This window comes from Anastrepha obliqua, chromosome 1, assembly GCF_027943255.1.
Source record: "Anastrepha obliqua isolate idAnaObli1 chromosome 1, idAnaObli1_1.0, whole genome shotgun sequence".
In the NCBI taxonomy this organism is placed as follows: Eukaryota; Metazoa; Arthropoda; class Insecta; order Diptera; family Tephritidae; genus Anastrepha; species Anastrepha obliqua.
In genome coordinates, this window is record NC_072892.1 from 9352686 (window position 1) to 9377915 (window position 25230).

At 39.2% G+C, this 25230-nt stretch overlaps 2 protein-coding genes across 2 annotated transcripts; both read left to right on the plus strand.

The window, feature by feature from the left end:
- The first annotated feature begins 20539 nt into the window (after window positions 1-20539).
- Window positions 20540-23026, plus strand: LOC129253267 (protein SET). The gene is made up of 5 exons (XM_054891569.1): window positions 20540-21019; window positions 21761-21950; window positions 22021-22311; window positions 22385-22435; window positions 22506-23026. Exons 1-5 carry the CDS (start codon window positions 20762-20764, stop codon window positions 22514-22516), a joined length of 801 nt encoding a protein of 266 aa, XP_054747544.1. The 5' UTR covers window positions 20540-20761; the 3' UTR covers window positions 22517-23026.
- An 868-nt stretch (window positions 23027-23894) lies between these two features.
- Window positions 23895-25019, plus strand: LOC129235693 (ATP synthase subunit O, mitochondrial). Its single transcript, XM_054869682.1, has 3 exons — window positions 23895-24013; window positions 24187-24624; window positions 24710-25019. Exons 1-3 carry the CDS (start codon window positions 23984-23986, stop codon window positions 24863-24865), a joined length of 624 nt encoding a protein of 207 aa, XP_054725657.1. The 5' UTR covers window positions 23895-23983; the 3' UTR covers window positions 24866-25019.
- Window positions 25020-25230: the final 211 nt, after the last annotated feature.

Here is a 25230-nt window from a genome sequence, read left to right on the forward strand (position 1 = left end):
AAGGGGCGTTAAGTAGTAAGTTTTTTGTTCAAGGTGCGGTGTGCCTAATGCAAATGACCGCCCCTTGGGCTGGGCTATTCACTGCCTGCGCATTTAAAGGTGCGTAGATTCAATATGTACTGCACAAAGTTAAAGGAGAGCACCACTTCCGTATTTTATATTTATGAAAGGACTGAAACTTTGCACTCGCCTACCGGAATTTCACGTTAGCGTTTTTTACCTGTATATCTAAAATACTCCATCCATATAAAATTTATTGTACGTATGTATGTATATTTTTTCGTTCTTTCAGTTTTTTAATTAAATGGTCTTTTTCAGCGCGTTGCCGGATATTTTAAAACCATCGTATTCTATGAAATATTATGGTAACTTGTAATCGTTAATTTCCCATTGTAGTTAAGTGTGCTTAGGAGTGACCAAATGCATGTAGATCATGGGTTCGTTCCGCACGTTCCACGTAAAATATCAAATACCCAATTTTCCTAACAGCGGTCGGCACTAAACGCCGAAAGCTCCGTTTGCCGTTTGAGAAAATCGAAACGCTCTCCACAAAATGTAGGAGAAATTTAATTTAAGTGGACCCGGTGGTCTAGAAATTTCAAAAAATCGATTTTTTGTTTTTTCGATATTTTGAAAGTATAGTATCTTAAGAATATACTGTGAAATGTTCATGCGGAAATTCCCAATATTACAGCTTCTACAGCCCATTAACTAGGTAGAGAGCGGCCCTCGCGCTCCTGTGCCTCAAATTTTAAACTCATTTATAACGAAACAACTATTCAACCGACTCCTCTGAAATTTTAATATATTGTTCACAACATCAATGGCTATCGCCCGTACTAGAATCATATTATTATTTCAATTATTTCGAATTTTTTTGATTAGAAACTGGAAAAAACTCAAGTTTTAGTGTGACTAATTCAAAACCGCGCCACTTTGTAAATTTTTTTTTTTAGTACGGGACATTGCGGGACATTGCTCATACTGATTAATTTTTTTTTTTGTTTTTGTGTTTCAGATAAATAGAATTTCCAAAATGTACAACACCGTCCAGGTACAATTTTTCGGGAGGGTCAAGTTCAGCGCCATTTTTAAAATTATTAAAATTAAAAACAATTTTTTTTTTTTATTTTTGTATGTAGGTAAGAGAAGTTAAATAAAAAGTCTAAACAATTTAAATATCGTATTTTGATTTTTTTTATTGCAAAAAAAATCCTGAAAATACCCTACATTTTCGAGCTCTAGACCACCCGGACTCCTTAAATGCCTCTGAACAATTTATGCATCAACAGCCCGCGAAAAAAATACCGTTTGGACTATTTATTTATTTTTTAATTTGAATTATTTTTAATAAAAATATAGTTCATTCTTTAAAAAACACCATATTCATACAAGTTTCAAACTATGTACAAAATTTATAAAAAATCATCAAATTTTCATCATTTCCCAGCCATTGCTCTGGCGATTTGCTGATCTCGAACATGGTCGCAGAGACACCGTAGAGAGATGATGCACGACGTCCAAATGAGGCGGTAACACCAGAAAACATTACAAAAAAATCCATAAAATCGTTTTGAATGATCGAAAAATGAAGTTGCGTACATTAGCTGTCATCGCAGAGATATCAAAATAACGAGTTGGCTTTATATTAGAGCATTTGACTATGGGAAAGCTCTGTTCAAGGTGGGTGCCGTGTTTGCTCACTGTTGATAAAAAAAATATTTTGAGGCAAAATATGTATAAATCGTTATCCAAAAGTTGTATTGAAATACTGGCCAACTACCCAAAAACAAGTCCTGATCTGATCTACTTTTTTATAACCAAAAATGTTAACCGTGAAGATATGCCAATTAAGTCGTTAATCGAATTGCCATCTGACCATTGCCCAATAATAATGATATATCAGAGCTCATATACGAAGGAATCATCGAATACAAACATATATAACAAAAAAACTCGCTGGGATAAATTTTTTAAGAGAACTCCCAGAGAAGGGGCTTATCTATATAAGGAACTTGTTCAATCAAACCTTGAAATATTTCCCAAAAGTATGCAAAATTGCTCAAATTATTGCAATACCAGAACCATGCAAAGATCCTACGCAGATCACACAGACCTATAAGTCTACTGCCAGTATTATCAAAAAAATTTTAAAAGTTAATTACTTTTTGACAGAATCCAGCCCATCATACAAAAAGATAAAATAATACCTTGCCACCAATTCGGATTCAGGCAGAAACATTCCACCGTCCAGCAAGTTCACAGAGTTACAAGCAAAATTCTTGAAGACATCGATAAAAAACGACCGTGGGACGTAGTCAAAGCTTTTGACACAGTATGACATGCAGGACTTCCACGAAAACTGTTAACTTATTTACCAAAAGACTACTACTACAAGTTAATGAAAAGCTATATAACTGGAAGACAATTTTATGTAAAATTCGAAGATATGTAAGTATTCTGATATACATACTAACAATGGAAGCAGGTGCACCGCAGGGTAGTGTCCTTGGGCAGCTTCTTTACCTTCTGATATCCCTACACCGGCAACGAAGAACTCTTTAATAGCAACATTTGCAGACGACACTGTCTTGCTAGCATCAGACAAAGACCCAAGGACGGCTGCTTATAAACTTCAGGAATTACTTAACAACACCATTCAATGGTTCAAGGAATGGGGAATTAAAGTAAACCAATATAAAACCGCCCACGTCACATACACTAACAAGAGAAAAAAACAATACAATCCAATATTCATAAAGAATAAACAAATCCACCACGACACAAGGGCAAAATACTTGGGTATGATTATAGGCAATAAAATTAACTGGAAGTTACACATTGGACAAAAGCGACGAGAAGTCAAGACTAGGTTTAAACAACTTCATTGTTCAATAATATATAATTAAATAACGAGTTAATTTTTTAAATCAATGTATATAATTCTAAATATTATTGAAACCCAAAAGAAAAATTGTAAATCTTTTAAGTTTAAATAAAAAAAAAAATGTTAGAGCGGCGTTGGAATGATTCCGTTGTTCTTAATGGAAATTACGTTGATGAAAAAAGCTAATTTTGAATCAAAAAAAAGAGTATTATTCGTTAGACCCCGGACTCTTCAGCTCATGTGTTATGTCATATTCAGCATAAACCAAAAATTGTATGAATAAATATTCTACCAACGAATTAATGCCTGCTTATAACCAAATATTAAAAGATAAACCAATTCAGTTAAATTCAATTAAAACTATTAACCCAAAAAATTTCGGATGTTCCTCCCTTAATTGAACAGCGAGGAATTTGTGTGATTTTAAAGACTCAAATATATGCAACATGCATCATCCCACTCTGTGCTCGTCCTTTTTAACAATAAATACCTTTTTAACAATAAATACCTTGAATTATGCAACACACGTTCCGCCCATCTACGCACAGATGCTTGAAAGCATTAAATCGACTGACCAGGGGTATTCCCCCCGGGCACCGAAGTAGTTGTACCGAACAATGTCGTACAAGTGCCTGCGGCAATCCAGCTTGGCGTTTGACTTCGAGTTGCTTACAATTCGAAGGAATACGCTAATAAATGCAAATATTCAACGGGGTGTTGACACTTGTCAAGTGGAGTAGCTATTGAGGCAATCATTGAATTGCTCACATTATGACAAACTTGACTGAAAGTGCTTTCAATGTCAACATCTTGTAGGCGAAGAGGCGATAAAACTGTAGAATTTTTTTGTGAAATTTCTTTCTGCGTAGGCGAAAGAAAACCCATATCTGTCCAACATCGGCTGTGCTGTCCACAGTATTTTTACGTGAAGTTGGCTTTTAGCTGTTCTTTGAAAATAAAATAAATTAATATTGTATTTAAATATCTAAAAATCAGTGCGTCATGGAGATGGTCATCAAAAGACGGCAACGTCACGTGAAATGGTTCAAAAAGTGAAGAAGCGACTTGAGCGAAGTCCCCGACGAAGTGCCAATCAAATGGCGAAGGAACTGAAAATATCTGACCGTAGTATCCGCCGCATACTGAAGTATGATCTCAAAGTCAAACCTTACAAGATCCAAAAGGCGCATGATTTCTCACCAAAGCACCAGCAACAAGACAGAGAGGGAAGGAGTTGCTCCGCTTGACCGAAAGCGGTCAATTTCCGAACATTGTGCTTTCCGATGAGAAAAATTTTCAAATTGGGCAATTCGTAAACTCCCCAAACCATAGGATTTATTTGCCCGACCGTTCACATACGAAGTAATGGTTTCAGCCGCTGTAACCGCAGATGCGCACTCTCCAATCGTTTTCATCGAGCTTGGCGAAAGGTAAATGCGAAATATTATGGGAAAACTATTCTGTAGTTGGCTTTGAAGCCGTGAACAGACAAACATTTTGGTGGCAGACCATGGACGTTTCAACACTCGGCACCATCTCACAAAGCACGAGTGAACTAAGAATGGCTAAAAAATAACGTTCCGAACTTCATAACGTCGACACAATGGCTCTCAAATTCACCAGACGTGAATCCGATGGATTATTGTCTTTGGGCCATTTTGGAGAGCAAGGTTCGAACTAAAAGATCCACCAATCTCGAGGCGCTGAAAAAAGCCATTGTCTGCGAGTGGGCCAAAATGCCTGCAAATCACATTCGGGCAGCTTGCGATTCGTTACTGCACTGCCTCAAGGCCATAGTCAAGGCAAAAGGTGGTCATATCGAGCAAAAGTAAATTGATTCTTAATTTTGCTTCATTTCACACATTTTTTACTTTGAATTGAATAAAAGTGATTTTCCAAATTGGTTACACTTCGAGTGCCGGACCCTGTATTAATCTAGATCAACATGGTTTTATCAATCGTAGATCCACTCCACTGTCCTATTTGGATAGGATGTGTTGAAGATAAAAATATGTTTTCACATTACTTTTTCTAAAAAGATGGCTGCTCAAAATGCTTATCAAAACACTCAAAGCTATAATGTCTAGTACCGATAACATTTGGATTTAGGCAAGGTGACAGTCGGAATCCCCCATTATAATGGACGAAATAATAGATCAAGTCAAAATTGCTGCACCTGGATACCGAATAACAACCTGCGAGGTAGGTAGGTAGGTGAAATGGCTGAAATGCCAGTCTGGTACTCCTCAAGTAGCACTAAAGCGCCGTTTTGATATCATTATGAGACCTCCAGTAGAAAGATATGTACAGCCAGCCAGAGCTGTTGATATAATGGAGAAGATTGATGGGATTTAGGTTAGCGCACTGCTCCAGGCTGTCGAAGAAAGGAGCACTCAGCGACTTGAATCGTCTAGCTGCCAAACACGGACATTTACAGAGAAAGTGCTCAAGAGTCTCCTTCTGTGAAAGGACTCCACAGCTTCTGCAATGGGGGTTAACCCTAGCTCTTCCGCGTGTGAGCCGATCGTCCAGTGACCGATAAACACAACTACGAATTTGGAAATTCAATGGCGAGGAGTCCAAAGGACTTTCTGAGTCCTCCGTATATTGTACTGTAGCCAAAGGGTTTTTGAAATAGCACATGAAGAAATGGAGCTACATCTTTTTTCTGCGCTTTCCTGGGAAATAATTTGTACAGTTCCCCTTTAACAACTGTCAGGGGGATGCCGATGGCCGGGTAGGAGGTCTCTGAGACCAATTCAGACCCCTTCCTGGCAAGCTTATGAGCGATTTCTCTCTATGTTCTTATGTCCTGGAACCCAGATCAGAGAAATGTTACCTGCACACCCAAGAGATTTGATCTTCTTACAGAAGTGTTTACTAATTTCGTTCTGCACCATGGCGTAATCAGAGCCTTGGGCGCGGATTGACTATGGGAGAAAATGTTAATATCTCGCTCGCCCCCGCGTTCCATAAGCCTTTTGCATGCCTGCAGGATCGCAAAGACTTTCGTCTGAAAAACACTAGCAGTATTCAGCAGTCTAAAGGAGATAGAAAAATTGGCTGATTTAGAGAAAACCCCTGCTCCGACTCCCGATTCCATCTTGGAACCGTCAGTGAAGACAGAGATGTGAGCTTCGGTGCAGATTTTCCCCTCAATCCAATCCTGCCTATTTGGAAAGATTGCTCTAACACGACCCTCAAACTCTACTTTGCGGATAGAAAGATCTGTTCGTAGTTCGGAGAATTGTATCCAAAGAACCCATAAAATGCAAATTAGCAGTTAGCAATAAGCCGATACAGCAGATTCTGGAATTTACCTACATATGTCGATTCAAGAATCCCTAGCAATCTAAGAATAGAAGTAAAGTAAGCGGCAAACAAAGCAGCATCGCTATCTAGCTGCCTAAGAATTGCTGCATGGAGAAACAAGCACATGAAGACCGAAAATAAAGTAAAAATCTATAAGACATACATTCGACCAGTTTTCAGGTATTTTGAAGGGCGGGCAGGTCTGTAACGCAGAACGCACAACAGACACTTGGGTTGAAAACCTAATTTCTACAGAGCTCTTTCATCGCATATTTGTTTTTACCTGCCTTCATTCGGAGAACAGCCGACCTCCTCTTTATTAAATATCAATGCGTTAAGTGAATTCACGCCGGCAGGTATGCAATGCCAAATACCAGTTGTGACTTTATTGTTTGTCGCACACAACTGCATGTACGTATGTATATGCGTGCTTCCATACACATATACTTATACATACATACATGTATGTATATAAATGCCTGAGTAGAGCATTGTGATAATGGCGTGCCTGGCATGCCACACGCGTGAAATACCACAATTTATAACTCAGTTCGTGAAAGTGTAAAATACGGCTGTTGCATGCAAATCGCTTGATGGACGAGCAGATGACGACACGGCAGCAATAACAACCGCAAGAGCAAACTTCTTCTAGGTGATTTTCTCTTTCGAATAAAAATGTATGCATCTCCATAACTTATGCATGTACATACCTACATACATGCATATACTCATATGTACTTACGAATTGTTTGCGGCATATACCACAACCATAATTGCAGCCAGTTCTTTCGCAAGCGTTGTTCCACATACAGCATGCAAATGCCGGTGGCGTTGATAGTAACAACAACTGGTTTCAGAATGTTTTTTCGTGCCTATCGCGCGTTTCCAGAAAGAGAAATGAGTGCACACGTCAACTGCAGCTCTTCCCTCGCTTCGCATAGTTTTATCTCCAACAACGAGAATGTACGGTTGGTGTTGGTTGCATTGCACGTCGTTTTGACGGCTTTCCACTCAGTCAACTAGTTAGCCAACTAGTGTGTGAATTGTGTTTTGTTATTTTTGCAATTTTGCAACAACAGCTCAGCGAAAATGTCACCAAGTGTCATTCATTATGTCATATACACAGGCAAACAAACACTTTTATATCTACACTAATGCCGGCTTGTTAAACGCGTAACTGTGCGTCAACGGCAGTCCCAAATGATGGCTGAGTCAGAGGCGAAGTGGTGGCGCTATGCTATCCTTGCTGCTATCGTTGACATTCACGATGCCGGCAGTTGCAGTAAATAACCATGGATGGAATAGCTAAAGTTTACTTTTTCAACGCTGTGAGAAAAAAGTCGCTTTTTGTTGTGACGTCACGCGAGTTTTGCCGCCATAATGGAGTAGTCAAAATTCCAGATATTGTGAAAAGAAAAATGTAATAATATAAACATTATGTAAACCACGAATAAATAAATAAATAATACGCTCAATAATTTTTTTAAATGTTGAATTATTCATGCAATAAAAGCCATACTGTACTGAGGTGGGTGTCATGTGGGAAGTCGCTTATTCAAAGGGAGAAGTTAATGTTATATATACATAGAATATGGTATATACATATATAAATACATAATTTAAATGTACTTATATTGCTCGATTCAATAATAACAGGTTTGCTGAGTAAGTAGCTTTTTCGTTTCCTCTTGACAAATCGGTTCCCTTAGCAAAACACTGGGTTGTAAGCTCTGAAAATGTTGAGTAAAAGTGGAGAAAAAGTAAGTTGTAGAAAAACATTTAATTTTTGAAATGGTGTTGCTTAGGAGCAACAGCACGTTCAAGGGTTTGTATCGGTATGTCCAGGACAAATATAACTTGAAATACATCCTGACATACCGCTTAAGTCAGGACATCTTAAAGGCATTGAGGCAATGCGCCCGGAAAGTGGACTTGTTGACCCCCCCCAAGTCGATGCTCTTCAAATATAGGTCACAGAAGTAATATACTTACATAATTTATCAAGAATGGTGCATTTAGCAATGTGTAGTTAATCAATGTGTAGTCTTCGAGTGGGCCAAAATACCTGCCAGTCACATTCGGGCAGCTTGCGACTCGTTGCTGCACCGTCTCAAGGCCATAGTCAAGGCAAAAGGTGGTCATATCGAGCAAAAGTAAATTGATTCTTAATTTCGTAATATTTTCACACTTTTTTTACTTTGAATTGAATAAAAGTAATTTTTCAAACTAAATTTATGGCCTTTTTAATTGGGCACACCTCAAGTGCCGGACCCTGTAGTATCACTTAGGTGAAACCACTCCGCCTCATCAGTTTACACGATACCATGAGTAACAAAACGTGTGGTGTTGCGGGCTGTGATTAACTAAAAAAAAAAAAAAATAAATAATTGGCGCGTACACTTCTGTTAGGTGCTTGACCAAGCTCCTCCTCCTATTTGTGGTGTGCGTGTTGATGTTGTTCCACAAATGGAGGGACCTACAGTTTTAAGCCGACTCCGAACGGCAGATATTTTTATGAGGAGCTTTTTCATGGCAGAAATACACTCGGAGGTTTGCCATTGCCTGCCGAGGGGCGACCGCTATTAGAAAAATGTTTTTATTAATTTTGCTTTCACAGAGATTCGAACCAACGATCTCTCTGTGAATTCCGAATGGTAATCACGCACCAACCCATTCGGCTACGGCGGCCGCCAAAAAAATATTGGAAAGGCTTTAATAATTAATTTAGATAAGTATAGTTAGTTTGGCAAGGGGTAGGGAATGTAAGAATAATTGTGACTCCAAACTTTCGTGGCAAAGCATAGTTCTTATAAAGTAAGGCGTGAGTATGTAATTGTGTTTTGGTCAACTAAAATTATGATGATTCCGCTTCTTCAATCAAAAAATCCATCAGGATCATAATGCTAAGGTAACTCAATAGCGACATATTGGCGAAACTTCGCTATCAGTTTTGAATTTAAAAATTAATTCACAAAATATAATTCTGAGGTTTTTTTGTTGTTTTAATGTCACACTTGGCAATTTCCGTTCGTATCATATATTTATTTATTTATTTGTTTTGGTGGGTAAGGTAGGGTTCAAAATGTCTTCGCACTTACAGCGACCGTCGTTTACTGCGTCGTGTGGTGTGGCCACTAAAACGATCCCTCCTCTCCTTCTGCGGAGACACCCTTCCCGGAACTGCTTTCTATATTACTTCGGGAGGACCCAGAACGGCATCCATAAAGGACCCACGTCTGGGTCCACCATATTTGTAGCCAGCTTTCATACCATAGGTTCATGTTCTTGTGCCCCTATCTGTGCGGCTTCGCTTTGTTGCACTGAGTCGAGATCAATCTTTTTTTTCGTAGTACGTTCTCGATGTATTTCTTTACCGTTTTCCAGCTGTCCTCGCGTTCAAGCATTTCGCTGATTATGTTGCTCGGCGCGATGTCGCCAATCTGCTCCCTCAGAGCATTTCTTTCCGCGAACGATTCGCAGTATATGTACTTGGAATCTCCGGAAGTATCCATGGCCCGAGAGGAACTAAATTAAGAAGTAGTTCACTTCCCCGAAGTTCCTTTGGACCCCTTTGTCAATTAATGGAATAAGTTGCACCGTCCATCTGCCACTCGGTTCAGTGTCCCATCGGCTTTAGCACCGCAGCATGGTTCGGCATCTCCGTTCTGAGAAGCTAGTGATGACGCGTTTCTTCTTGGAGTCCTACTCATCCATTCGTTCGCGGACCATGAGGTCGACGCCTATCTGCCCACTGATCACGAAAATGACTGCACCTGAGACAGTGCGGTAGGTTGAGGCAACTCTAAGCGCCGTTGTTCGTTTCACAGCCTTCAGTGCATTTTGCCTTTGCAGTTTAGCACAATTCTCCATACTTCGCTGTCGTACAGGAGAATTTGGTTTGAGGCCGCCATAATTAGCTTTCCTTTGATCTGTATTGGCGCACCGATGTTTGCCATTAATCTACTTAGCATACCTGTGAACTTTGCTGCTTCGCTCAGTGTCCCGTGCTGGTATGACCGCCGCTATATCGTCCGCGTATCCCACTAGATATGTATCTTCTGGTATTTCTATGCTCAATATCTCGTCGTAGCTCGGATTCCAAAAATCGAAAAATAGATCCTTGGGCTGCGCCAGACGTTACCGCTTTTGTTTTCTGACAATCTGGTGTGTCGTACAGCAATTCACGCTCACTCAGGTAGCTATGGAGAATCCTTAGCAGGTATGCAGGTATTCGAAACCCTTCTCGTAGTGCCTTTATCATGTCTATCCTTCGTAGGCTTTTAAAGGCGTTTTTTACATCAAGCGTTGCCAGGACAGTGATGCGGTTCGGGTAGTGGCATCTGCGTTGAGCGCTGCTTACCACCTCCTCTATTGCACCAAGTGTTGATTTTTCGCGTCGGGAACCGTATTGCCTTGCTGACAATCCTCCTTCACTCTCGAAAGTCTCTGCAAGTCTGCGGCGTATGAGCTTCTCAAGCAATTTCCCGGCGCTGCCCAGCATGCAAAGCGGACGCCAAGCTGACGGTTGCGCTGGGTCACCCTTACCCTTACTGATCAGCATCAGTTTCAGTATTTTCCACAGCTTAGGAAAGATGCTTTGAGCAATGCATGCATGGTAAACGTCGAGCATCACCTCTAGTCGGCTTTATTTATAATTTAAGTAAAAAAACCATTGCTACTATTTTTACCAACAGGTGTTTAATTTTTCCACTTTCTTCACTTCTTAAATGCGACCATTTGTAAGGCAAGAAGAAGATGTAAGAATTCTAATGTCACAGGTAATATCCATGATGAGTTAGAAATTTAGATTAAGATTTCGTTACGCTACGGGTCACAGCGACATAGCAGGCAACTGCAAAGCAGATGAACTAGCGAGATCGGGTACCATATTACCGATCCCTCCGGACAAAGCGAACATACCTATACCTTTAACAACTTGTAAGATGCTTATAGACAAACACACTATCAGAGCTGCCAACGGGCTATGGACTCAGTCCCTGACCTGTGCAACAAGTAGAATGACGTGGCCAAAATGGAACATGGGAACAGGAAGGACATAAGAAATCTTCTTGGGATTCTAACAGGGCATTGTCTGATTGGCCGGCATGCCAGTAGATTGGGAGCACCCTATAACGACTATTGCAGAAGCTGTAACGACATTGAAAAATAAGAGACTACAGAACCCTTTCTATGCGGGTGCATGGCTGTGGATAGAGGAAGGTTCAATATTTTAGAAAAAGTTGCTTGAATAACTTGGCAGAAGTAGCCAATTTAGAAATAACAAGCCTTCTTAAATATGTATATTAAAGCCACAGGTTGGTTCAATGAGGACAATGTAGAGTGAGGAGAGAGGACCACCCTGGGGTGGCTTTCTGCAATTCGATATCGAGCAAAAACGATAGTCGAAGTATCGGGTTTGCTTTCTCTAACAAAAAATGTCGTAGCGTTACATCGAACGTTCGATAGATACAGCTCGACACCACTTTTGCTCTCGTTTTCATTTTCTCAGCTGTTTATTTCTTCAAAATGTAAGTTAAAAATTTAAATTTGTTTTTTAATTTTAAGTTTTATATAGTGGTTTGCATAGGTCTCAACAAACAAACGCTGCTCAACTAAAGATAATGGTGGAATATATGGAGAAGCACGATTCATTAGCTAAAAATAGCTTACAGAGTGCAGCTAATGGCCGTTCGAATAAGAAAGAGTTATGGGATAAGCTAACGGAATTGTTAAACAGTAACGGACCTCCCATGAAGCCAACAAAAGCATGGCAGAAAGTTTGTATTAACACTTACCATTACTTTTCGTTTGTGGTAATAAATTCTTGTAATGCCCCTAGGTATGACATGAAAAGCATGACGAAAACGGGTGGTGGTCCATATGATGCGGTTTCATTGAACCATATGGAGGAAGGATAGTTGCCGCAGCCAAAATGAGCGAGCATATATTGGGAGTACCAGGCACAACTTCATTTGGTTGCCATACAGACGGACCCTGCTGTTCTACTGCGGCTCCTCAGTCAGACGATACTATCGTTTGTGAATATTTGGCCCGAATCTCGAGCGCCGATAATTCTTCTAGTGACGACGAACGCAAAACATCAAGTAAGTCTGAGCCTCCAAAAATTAATATACGCGAGGAAGGGGAAATCCACGAGGTACAACCTGCTAAAGCGAAAAGATATTCAGACCCCAAAATCAAAATAATTGAAAAAGAGATTGAAAAGCAAGAAAAATTTCAAAGTGAAGTGTTGAGGCTTTTCGAAGAGAGCAATGAAATCGCAAAGAGGAAACTTCAACTAAAGGAGACACAAATTGCAATTGAAGTGCTATATAAAAAAATGAAGATTCAAGTCTTAGAGCTAGACTTGGAAAAACTGAAATGTGAAATCGCATTGCTAAAACGAAAAATGTATTAATAATGAGTTACTTTATGTACATATGTGATCACTTTAAGCTTAGTTTTTTTACCTTTTATAAAAAGAAAGACTTATACCTGAGAAATGAAGTACAATTTTTTGTTATACTTAAGAAATTTTATTCTTAATTTATGGTCACATATCTGCAATAAAAAAGTAGAGTACGATAACTCCAAGAAATAAGGATTAAGTGCTAGTGTATATATTATTATTAGTATATATTTACAATCATCGCGTTTATACTATGCTTTCCTTTCCTGTTGAAGTATATATGTTCGTTCTCAATAGGCCTCAACAGCATTAAATGAGTACCATCTACGGCACCAACAACTGCAATGAATAAAAATAGTAAAAAATTTAAATTTCGTTAATATTGCACTATTTACTTCCCGGAAAGTTATATTTTTTATGGAACCACTCTTTACACGGCTGGAAGTTTTTTTTCGAAAGATATCCATTGGTTGCATAGAGTTTCTTCCATCGACGATAATGTGCTGCGAAATATCTTCGACAGAGTACTATGCCCCATTGCTGCTGTGTGTGCGCCGCCAGTTTGCCACTGGTAACCGCCACCTGCTAATATCTCCAGCGTTGCAGCTAGCCTCAAAATTTGGAGGTATATATGTACTCCTAAGTCCTTCTCTAAGGTTTATTTCACAAAGAACGTACATAAAAACCTCCTTGGTCAGTCGGTATTTTGTTTGGAAGCTGTGCAAAAGAAATACTTTGATATTTACTTAATGAAATTTGTATTAATCTTACTATAAATCGGGCAATTCCATTGGATTCGACGTATCGCGTATTCTCCTTATATTTATTGAAGAGTTTTCTTCATTAAAATCTTCCAATATTAAAAAATAGCGCCAATTGTACATATTTACTTTTAATTTTTATTGCTTTCATGCACTTTTTGACAACTATAAACCACTTTCCAAACACTTCCGAAAATATGAAAACGATAGTAGAAATATCGAAATACGGGAACCAAAATGGGATCGTCGCGCATTCGATATCGAATTAAAGTGTCGAGCAAACGAGTGTCGACTATCGAATTACAGAAAGCCACCCCTGGTGGTATAACAATGGGCCAACAGCAGGCGTAGGTGTGTCAATTGACAACCACTATACCTACCTACCTACGTTACGTTACATTTAGGAAATCGCTTTTCGCTTGAAGAAAATTGGGAAATTCTAAAATCTAATAATTAGCGGAAACAGCAATGCCAACAGTTTTTGTGAAGTGCCGTAAAGGATGAACATTAGCACCAGAGATCATTCAAGGGCTGAAACATGAAATCAAACTTGATACTGATAAACTCGAGAAAACGCACTGAAATATTTAATTTTGTTATATATTTAATGGAAGGCTTACTATGTATAATAAAAAACGGCATTGCAAATATTAATGGGTTCTTAATTTATATAAATATACTAATAACTAAATAAATAATTGGCTCGTACAACTTCTGTTAGATGTTTAGTCGAGGAGCTCCTCCAATTTGTGGTGTGCACCTTGAAGTAATTCCACATATAGAGGGACCGACAGTTTTAAGGCGACTCCAAACGGCAAATGGTTTTATAGGAGATTTTTATGGCAGAAATACACTCGCGAGTTTGCTATTACCAGCTGAGGGACTTATTTAGTATGTTTCCGTTATTTTTTTTTTTTTTGCGTCATCAGCTGCCAGTTTTTTCTTTGGTTGGCAGCTTAACCGCAGCTCATCCTCCAGTAAACTGGCAGTGGAGGAGACGGCCTTTTATTCTTCCACCTCCTGGAGAACTGTGGATTTATCATTCACCTCTGAAAGTTTAACCTGGAAGAGAACTAGTCGTTTGAAAAGTTTATATAAACTTATAACTATTTTTATAAAATATCGTATTACAAATATTTTAGAATCGAAATCAATCCTTTTGGAAAACAAACTACCTTTAAAAATAATTTTCGGATGAGCCGTCGACTTTTATATAAATTGTGTGAATTATAAATTAAACCAAGATAATTTTTTTTTCTATCACCAATTTTTCAGGTTAAATAATAATAATAATAAATAAAAGGCAAAGAAGAAGAAGGAGAGTTGCCAAAGTGAATTATAATACGTTCACATATAAGTAGACAGAAAAGTAGATATTTTTGTGCTTAACTCCCAATCCGTAATTAAAAAGCGCGATTACCCATACAAAATTTCTCTCGCGTGAGATTATAAAATAATCCGAGATTATTGCCATACTTTTTTAACATACAATAAAATGGATGCCGGCAACGAAAACAGGTTTGTAGACATAGTTTTAATAAAATTTTTGTTAGGTATTATTAACTATGCATTCATATAACAGAAAAAAACGTGGGTCCATAAACGTGTGTCCTCTTATTACTTATATAATATGTTATATCGGATTTCGTATGTGTATAGCTGCCATGGTAGGTAGGTAGGTTTGGCAGCCGCATCGCACATAGAGACAACGATGCCACTTAGACCACGGAATGGGTCCGTTGTGAGCCGCGGGGGCTGGGCTACATTTCCCTTTCCATATTGAACCATCCTGTGCTTTTGACAAAGCGTAAAAGGTTGTTGATACCTAAAGTGTATAGATTATCTATATTCGTTAAGAAGTAGGATTTTAAAAATCGGTTTCTGCTTCTGGCTAGAGCCGGGCATGTGCAAAAAAGGTGTTGAATTGTTTCCAATTTCTCCTCATTTCTGCAGCTACGACAGAAATCATGCGTGTATACGCCTAATCTCCTTGCATGATTTCCTATGAGACAATGTCCTGTGAGGGCCCCTACTAAGGTCCTGATTTGAAGTCTACTCAGTTTTATAATACTCTTGGACAGACGTAAATTTAGCCTTGGCCATGTTTGCCTAGCAATTTCGCAGGTGTTAGCGCTAATCCATCTCTGATTTGCAGAATTGATTAGTGCGTCCTTAATGAGAAGCTTACAAGTTGCGAGAGGTATCTTCATAAAATTACTTATGTCTGGCATACAGGTACCTTCCCTTGCAAGTTGGTCTGCCATACAATTCCCTGGTATATCTCTGTGGCCTGGGACCCAGCATAATATTATACGATATTGTTTGGCCATCTCATTTAGAGATTGGCGACAACGTAAGACACTCCTTGATGTTGTTTGGAATGCATCCAGGGCTCGTAGGGCAGCTTGGTTGTCTGATAGAATGCAGATATCCGTTGAAGATATTCTGTTTATCTTTAACCATTTTAAGGCTTCATGAATAGCGTTTATTTCCGCTTGAAAAACGCTACAGTGATCCGGTAATTTAAAGGATTCACTAATAGAAAGCTCTTCGCAAAATAACCCTGATCCTACACCGGTGTCCATTTTGGATCCGTCCGTGTAGATCTTAACGGGTGTGTTGGGTGTTGGATCTTCTTCAAGCCATTCCAGTCTAGAAGGGATTTTCATTAGGAAATTCCTTTCGAAGCAAAGAATGGGAGGGTGATAATCACAGTCACTGGGTATATCCGTGTAGGAGTCTAAAATGGTTGAATGTCCATGTGTGACAGTTCTCCATTGTGAGCTCGCTTTGAGCCTTAAAGCGGCGCAGGCCGCTGAGTATTTGCAGAAGAGATCTAGGGGTGGCAGATGTAGCATGATGTCCAAAGCCATGGATGGCGTAGTTTTCATGGCGCCGCATATTGCTAGTTCCGCTGATCTCTGCACCTTATTCAATATATTAGAATAGGTTTTTTTCTGCGTAGCACACCACCAGACAACATTTCCATATAGAAGAATGGGTCTGACGACAGCAGTGTAGAGCCAATGAGCAACCTTAGGTTTAATTCCCCAGGTCTTCCCTAAAGCTCTCTTACAGGCATAAAAAGCTAGGTTCGCTTTCCTGACCCTTTCTAAGGTGTTTGACTTCCAAGTCAGTTTCCTGTCTATGTTTAGTCCCAAGTACTTGGTTTCTTCCGAAATCACAAGAACTTCCCCTTTGAGCGTAATTGGACTTAGCTGAGGGATTCTGTGTTTCCTAGTGAACAATATGAGTTGTGTTTTGTCTGGGTTGACTCCTAGACCACACTTTCCTGCCCGCCTAGAAAGTATATTTAGAGCATTTTGTATTAGGTCTCTTAATGTAACATTAATTAACAGAAGTTTATTTACAACTGCGTTCCATAAAAACGCTGAGAGGACTCCACCTTGCGGTGTACCTCTACTTACCAATCTCCTGAGCACCGATTCTCCTAGTTCCGCTTCAATGATTCTGCTATTTAGCATTTTGCCAATGAAGCCTACCAAGCCCGGTTCTACCCTAAGATCAGTGAGTGCTGCAGTAATTGTTTTTTGAAGCTTGCTTAGGTAATCTTGTCAACCAAATTTTCTAGTCCTTCTATGCTTTGTGGTACCGCTGATGGACATGTTCCTAGGGTAGCCCCGATACAATCTATATACCTTTCCCAGTCAGTTTTCCTGATATTTCTACCAGGCTTAGGTTTCGGTAGATTTTTGCTAACCTCAAACGAGATATATCTATGATCAGAAAAGGAATGTTCTTCCAAAACTTTCCAGTTCCTAATTCTGTTAATAACGGAGTCAAAAGCAAAAGTAGCGTCTAACACTTCCTGTCTATTACTAATGACAAAAGTAGGTTTATTACCTTTACTGCAAATCTGTAGTTTAGTACCTATCAGATAATCAAAGAGACACTCACCTCTAGCGTTAGTATCAGTGCTGCCCCATATCTCGTGATACGCATTTACATCCGCACCAATAATTAGCTTTGCGCCAAGCTTCTGCGCCTGCGCTACCAGATCTTTGAATATTGATCTCGGTAGCTCCTCGTGGTCATGTGCGAGGTAACAGGAAGATAGCCACATCCGTTCATTTCCCGACTCCAGGCTAATGGTCAATTGATCGGTGTCGCTGTAATTAGAGAGCATGAAAGCATTTATCCCTTTTCTTATTAGTACGCACGCTCTAGGATTACCTTTGTTGCGAGCATACATCAGTTTATATTTTTGAGTCCTTAGTCCGCACACAAGTCCATGTGATACCCATGGTTCTTGAATCAGGACAATATGATGTCCACCTTTGGCCAGGTGGATTATGAGGTTGGCGGACGCAACCTTTGAGTGGTGAAGATTAATTTGAAGGACCCGTAACATCATGGTTACTGGGCTTCCTCTCCACCACCGTTTTGTTGGGCTCATCTGAATCTGACCCCAGTAGCTCTTCCTCATCAGTGAGAGTAGTATCGAGTACTCTATCTAACAAGGAAGAGATACTGCCGTCAGCAGATGCCTTCCGTAGCGCTGTAGCAGTGTTAGGACCGGAGCCAGATTCCGCCGTGGGGCCTATCTCAGCTCCAACCGGGTCCTTTAAGTTAGGCGCCTTGTCCTTATTGTAGACCCTCAGAGTTATGGACGAAAACCCATAGCTTACTACACCGTCAGATCGCGCCAGTGCGTCCACCGAGTCCTTGCAGACTACGAAAGTAGCGCTTCGGTACTCGCCCTTGGGATCGTCCAGCTTTGTGACCTTCCAAGACGATGTAGGAAGCTCTGGATTGCATACCCGAAGCATTTCAAGGATTCGTTGAGGGTCTGATGGCTCCGCTGGTAACCAGGCCCTAGCTCTTGGTAAACTTGGGATGTCATCCCTTGAAATTACTTCGAGTTTAGACCCGGGCCATACTTCGCCAATCCTTGAGATGGCTATTTTATAAAGATCAGTGGATCTCTGATCGGCACAGGCAATTAGCTTCACATGGCTCTGATGCCATCCACTATCGCGACAGAAAGGAGCTGGACCAGGATTCTCCTTCAGAATTTGGAAGAAGACGCTTGAGAGCCTGGCTTCCACTTTCTTCCAATTGTCAGGCGAAATAGTGCCGTCAGGGTTGCTTTTATCAACCACCCATAGCTGTTGGCCTTTGACAGCTTCGCTGTACGTAGCTGGAGAAGTCTTGTTGATTCGGGGCTTCTTCAACGTGCTGGGGTTGCTGGGTGGGTCGTCCGACAACTGACGTTTTGGGTTCGGTTCAGAACCCCGAGGGGACTCCTCCGTTATCCTTGTCGCCCAGCTAAATGAGTGCTTCTGTTTAACAGACCACTCCCCCTCTGGAATCGTTTTCAGGCGCTCCAGTAGCCTGAAGGCAGCACGTCTCTCCTTGTAGCCATGCCGTGCAGGCTCTGCTACTGCGGAGGTATCAGTCGTTTCAGACTCAGCCTTGCCACCTTTACCAGGGCTAGTCCCGGTATTGGTGGTAGAGGAAATTGACTTCTTGGCCGTAGTTTTGTTGTGAGTACCGCCACTTCTCCTGTTGCCAGGTTTGTCCTCAGCACCAGCTTCCGCCGTACGAATTGGGCTAGCCGTGAAGGGCTTCGATGTACTGACACTTCCACTAGGTTTAGTTATCCCAGCTTCCGTCGTACTAAAAGAAATCTGGTTTGATCCAGATTTGGGGGTGGAAGCTATAGCTTCCTTTGCATTTAGGGACTGCTTGTCCATTGAGGTTTTTTGATTGAAAGACTCCATCTGTTTCTTACGATCACCGTCCACCGTGGCAGACATGGTGATCTTATAAAAAGGAAGGGGAAACATGATGGTCGACCGTGGCAGCGCCCCATACCACGGCAAGGTCATGGTTATACCCCGAGGTGACCCGGTATCGAGGTAGCTCCGTAGAAATACAGTCGGACAGAAAACCCCCTGACTGCAAACCACCCAATAGGCACGGGTCGCATGACACCTTGGGTTAGAGGGGGGTGAGGAGAGGAGATGATGAGGGTTAAGGATTAACGGGTGCGTCGGTACGGTGATCTTCATATGGTGATTGGATGGCCACCAATTTTGCCATGAAGCGGGTGGATGACTAGCCAATCCTCATATGGAGCTTCCCTCTTAGTTCGTGTTGGGTTGGTCCCCATGATATGGGTGTCAAACCAACACTTAAGCCTCATCCCCGCGACAAGGAGACCAACATGATGAGGGTATTGCTGCCATAATTTTTTGAAATCTCAGTAAACGTCGTTTACGAATTTCCTCCAACTGTTTATTACCAATAACCGATTCCGTAATTAAATTAGCTATTCGTTCTCCTTGTATTTTCTTCATAACGTTAATAATAATTAAACAAACCCAAAACTCCAAGATATTCCACCAAACAAATTTCTATGAAGAAAAACCATTCAAAACAGTATTGACAATTGATTGTCAATTTTGGAGGTAATCTGCCATATGTGAACGGGTAGTTTAATTTTGAGGATTTATTGTTAATTACTGCATATGTAAACGTACATTTAAATTATTAGAAATAAGTCGTTAATCCCGATTAACGTCACTGTCTGTCTAAGCTATAATATCATGAATGCTTATTGAATTTTGTCTTGTCCTCTTTTATCTCTTATTCTTCGTGTATATTTCAGAGTTTGATAACTAGCACTATATAATTAGCATTCGCTATAAAAAGCACAAGAGTGATTTCGTTTATTAAATTGCGATTAATTAGTTTAAACTAAAGCAATAAAAGGAAAAGCAATGGTATAATATGTCAAGTGAATGTGAACTCAAAATAGATTTATTAACTGACTGATTTAAGGCTAAGGATATGATAAATGAATTCATGATTATTTCCAAAATAAAAAAAAAATATTTTTCAAACCATTTTTTTTAATAAATTATTGCACATAAATTTTAATATTTGTTTGAGCTGGCAATCATTGAGTAAAATACTAAACCTTAACCGTAAAATAACGTAAAAGTGTAATTTTAATTTAATATTTTCAAAAATTATTAAGCAGAAAAAATTATAAAATAAAATCGGGTAGGAGTTGAACATAGACTCCTTACACGGCACTAGTGCTCACTACATGCATCTCTGTTACACCTGTAATGGCAACACCGTTTTATTGCACAGTGCTACCAATGTTTGCATAGAAAATTACCGGCATTCATCGCCTTCGCCATTTATTTCTCATCGTCGCTTTGCAACAGTTTTGTGCGGCATTTTCTCATTCGCTGTTCTAGAAGGGGGGGCCCAAAGAAAAAGAAAGACTTACAAATTGCGCTTCTTCGTTAGTAAAAACGGCCACGGCGTAACGACTGTACCAATTGTGCGTACAGTGCAAGTGTAGAAAAATTGCTGCAAACATTTTTAAATTGGTAAAATCATCTAATTATCAACATGTCCAGCTTGCCGAGCAAAAAAATTAAACTGTCGAATGATGGTGACGGCAATGCGGCATCTGCAAACGCGCCTAACGAGGAGGAGTCTGAAGCTTTGGAGCTAATTGATGCCTGCCAAAATGAGATCGATGCGCTTAATGAGAAGGCGAGCGAGGAAATACTCAAGGTAGAGCAGAAATATAATAAATTAAGGAAGCCCTGCTATGAGAAGCGCAGCGAGTTGGTGAAAAGAATCCCGAATTTCTGGGTGACAGCGGTAAGTATCTGTTCAGTGATTATGGTCGTTAATTTTCATAGTGCCGGTGGTCAAAGTGAGCGCATTGCATGTACTATATAATTTATACTAATGTTACAATTAGATGTCTAGTTTTATTTTCTCAGGCATTTACCAATATTAAGTGAAAATTGTTTTTGGTATGTGTGTTGAAAACGTAAAAATGTGTATTCTGAATCAGTTCTTTTACACGTTTTTTTCTACATACCCCTTTTGTTGGCAACCACAAGGCAGTCATACCAATATGGCACTGCATAGTGTATGTGCCTGTGTGTGTGTGCCTTGTCGTTGGTAGTCACGAAACGGCGTGGCGCTTTGTGTACACATTTTCGCTCTTATACTATTGCGATTTTTTAGTCGCTTCTGCTTTCTTTTTCAGTGTTTTTATACGATCTTAATTCATTCTGCTACGCCTCGTATTCTAGTACTTGATAAAATTTGACATCAAGGAAATCATCTCTGCGCAGGAACGTGTGTCCTGCAGGCAGCGATGTTTTTCTTTTATATAATTACAAGTTGTGTATTGGGCAACTCGCAAGTCCCAACCAATTTGGCTACATAATTTCTGCAATGAAATATAATACAATACAGAGGCTACCCCTTGCTGTTTGTATGTGCACTGCCGAGCGAGCTTCATACGAAAATTGACCGCCAAATTTATTATATTATATCTCTTTATTACAAGCTTTTCTAATTCATATCCTTATGCTTTTATTTCCGAAGTTTATTAACCATCCACAAGTGTCTGCCATTTTGGATGAAGAAGAGGAAGAATGCCTCCATGCTCTTACTAAGTTAGAGGTAGAAGAATTCGAAGATATAAAATCGGGATACCGCATCCATTTCTACTTCGACGAAAACCCCTATTTTGAAAATAAGGTGCTTACTAAAGAGTTCCACTTGGGTTCTGGAAGTGAGTAATACAATGCAAATGCTAATTATTGTATAAACAAAATAATATATTTGTAAATATTTTTGCTCAGATGCGGAAAACAGTGATTGTCCATCGTCGACGAGCACACCCATCCAGTGGAAGGACGGCAAAGATCTTATAAGATCATGCATGACGAAGCCCTATCAGCAAAATAAACGGAAACGACCTGCGGACTATAAGACATTTTTCGATTGGTTCTCAGACAATACTGATCCAGTTAATGATGAGATTGCTGAATTGATCAAAGATGACCTCTGGCCAAATCCTCTTCAGTATTATTTGGTACCTGATATTGAGGTTGAACCAGAAGATGATGAAGACGATAATGAGGACAATGATGGTATATTCTAATTTAGCTTAATTGTATGTATGTAAGGTCCATTTATAATCGATATGCACTTTTCTTTTCACAGAGGAACTTTTTGACGATGATGATGCAGAAGGCGAAGACGATGACGAAGAAGGTAAGCCCAAAATATCAGACCGGTAGATTAAATGCTTACATATATATATATATTTTTTTCTCTTTTTCAGATGAAAAGTAAACAAACCGTTGAAGGAATAATTTCTTTAAAGGTCTTCGACAAAATACAGCTAAATAGATTTCTTTAATTATAAGAAATACAATTAAAAGTGTCCGATCGACTAATAATTTTTATATATTCAATTTCTTTTTAATTGGACTTCGAGTAGACTAACCTTTTCAAATTGGTTTAATATTTTTCAATGAAATCTCGAAAAATTAGTTGTAAATTCTTTTCCATTTGTGGAAACAGCTGCGTTTTGCTGCTCATCAAAAGACGATAACTTCACATCTGAGGTTAGAGATGTTTACTGTTTATATGTGCATATGAACTTAAAAAATGCAAACTATGTTGAAAGCCTGCATTTCTCAAACAAAGTATGGTAAATACATATTTAGTCCAAATATTCAGTTGTATTTTGAATATTCACATCTGAAATAATTTTGTTCGAATTAAAATTAATGTGTGTATGACATGTAAACTGAATAAAAGTCCTTAAAATTTAAATAATTTTGAATATGGGTAAACAGATTTGAAGTTGTATCTTTAGTGATTTGTGGTCGGTGAGTCAGTAATCGAGGGAAGTGTGACAGATTTTAGATATGATTTAAGCGCATTCATACGAAATGATAGCAGTAGAACTGCTGGCAGGTTTGGCGCTTAGAATAACGCAATATCTTGTTTTTCGTTTGCGTTATGACTGAAATTTTGTCATTCAAACCTAGAAATTGCAGAAATCTGCATATATAACGCGATACATGTAAATTTTATTTTGATTTGTTGTAGTAGTACATTTTGAAAAAGACATTTTTAATTTGTCTTGCTTGCATATAAAGTGTTTTCTTTTGTTACCTGCAATGTTTCTCGGGTTTAGAGCTTCAGAGCTTACTTAGACTCGCAAAAGGCACAGGCTTATTACAAGCCAAACGTAAGGGTCAAAGCTCCATCTGTTACCCCAAAGGACCAATAGGTCTATGTGATGGCTTTCAACCAGCCAGGTCAACCTAACCTACAATTATATACACATATAAACTTTTTTCACCTGAAACAAATTTTCCGAATTTTTTTATCCATGTTTAACCATCCTAAATCCACTGTTTAAGGCCCGCTATAATAACCTGAATATTTAAATTGCGAAAAAGTGGCAATGCTAATATAAGGCTTGGGGACAGATTTTCTTGTTTATAGCATACAGCTTATGATTAAGACAAAAGTTATTCCCACGAATTCATAAATTCGCCTTGACTAATGTAATATTTAAAAACGTTAAATCTATGAAGTCCAACGAAAAACGGCTGTTTCTTCCGATTCTCGGTTGTCTGAACCGACATGTTGTATAATGTAGAGGCCGCTATTAATAAGTCATGTCATAGTTTATAGAGTTGCCAAACCATTCTCGATTATTGATTGATCAGCTGGCAACGCTCGGTGTCATTCAATAAACTTCATTTGGCGACGTTTGTGAAAGGTTTCTTCAGATTTTCCAGGATGGCGGCTTCTAATAAACTTGCAATTTTGGTAAGTTAAATCTGGAAAAATTACTACAAGTTGCATATTTCGTATAATCAAAATAAATTCTTAATCGTGTGAAAAGGTTTTTGTTGGAAAATGTGTCGCATGCCGTGGTGTGAAAATTCAATGATATATTGGTTATGTAATTTAACCATTCTAATTTTTATTTTTTTCTTTAGACCCGAACCTTCTGTTCTCAAACTAAATCTGTGAAGCCACCAATTCAAGTATTCGGTCTTGAAGGTCGCTATGCCACATCCCTATACTCAGCTGCCTCAAAGTTGAAGCAGTTGGATCAGGTGGAAAAGGATCTGAATGCCCTGCAAGCAGCTTTGAAAAGCAACGTTTCGCTTCGTATGGCTGTCACCAATCCAATTATCAACAAAAAGCTTATGGCGAACACACTTAAGGAGACGGCCGGTAAGTTAAAGATGGCACCAGCAACTGCCAACCTCCTGGGACTTTTGGCTGATAATGGGCGCTTGAAAAACATTGACACTGTTATAAGTGCATACAAAACTATTATGGCTGCCCATCGTGGAGAAGTTGTGTGTGAAGTTGTCACTGCCAAGCCTTTGGACTCGTCACAGAACAAACAGTTGGAATCAGCACTTAGGGTAATTAGAAATTCAATACTTTGTATTTTAGCACTATTATTTTATGCCAATGGTAACGTTTGATCATTTTATTTTCATATTTCAGTCTTTCCTGAAGGGTAACCAACAATTAAAAATTACATCTCGTGTAGACCCTAGCATTATTGGTGGCTTGATCGTATCTATTGGCGACAAATACGTTGATATGAGCATTGCCACTAAAGTCAAGTTGTACACAGATGTGATTTCTTCATCGGCTTAAGATAAAAGTTAAGTAGCAACGAGTGAATACAACAGAAAATGCTATGTCGAAAATAATATATTAAAACAAAGTGTTAATACAAAATCAAAAAGTAAAGGCTTTTAACTTTTACGCTATAATAAAACTCTATGACCGTCGGGTCTATACATTCGAATTACTACTGGAAAAAAATGATTGTGGGTGATGTAGGGTGTAACAGAATATAACACTATATTTAAAATCTGAAACAGATTTTTGCATCACTCTAAGCTTTTGGAACGATGTATCGAATTCGAAGCGATTCTCGCTTATATGTGGAGGAAACTTATATGTCTGATCAGGTGATAGTCCAATTTTCCCATTCGGCTCATATTCAGAACATTTGT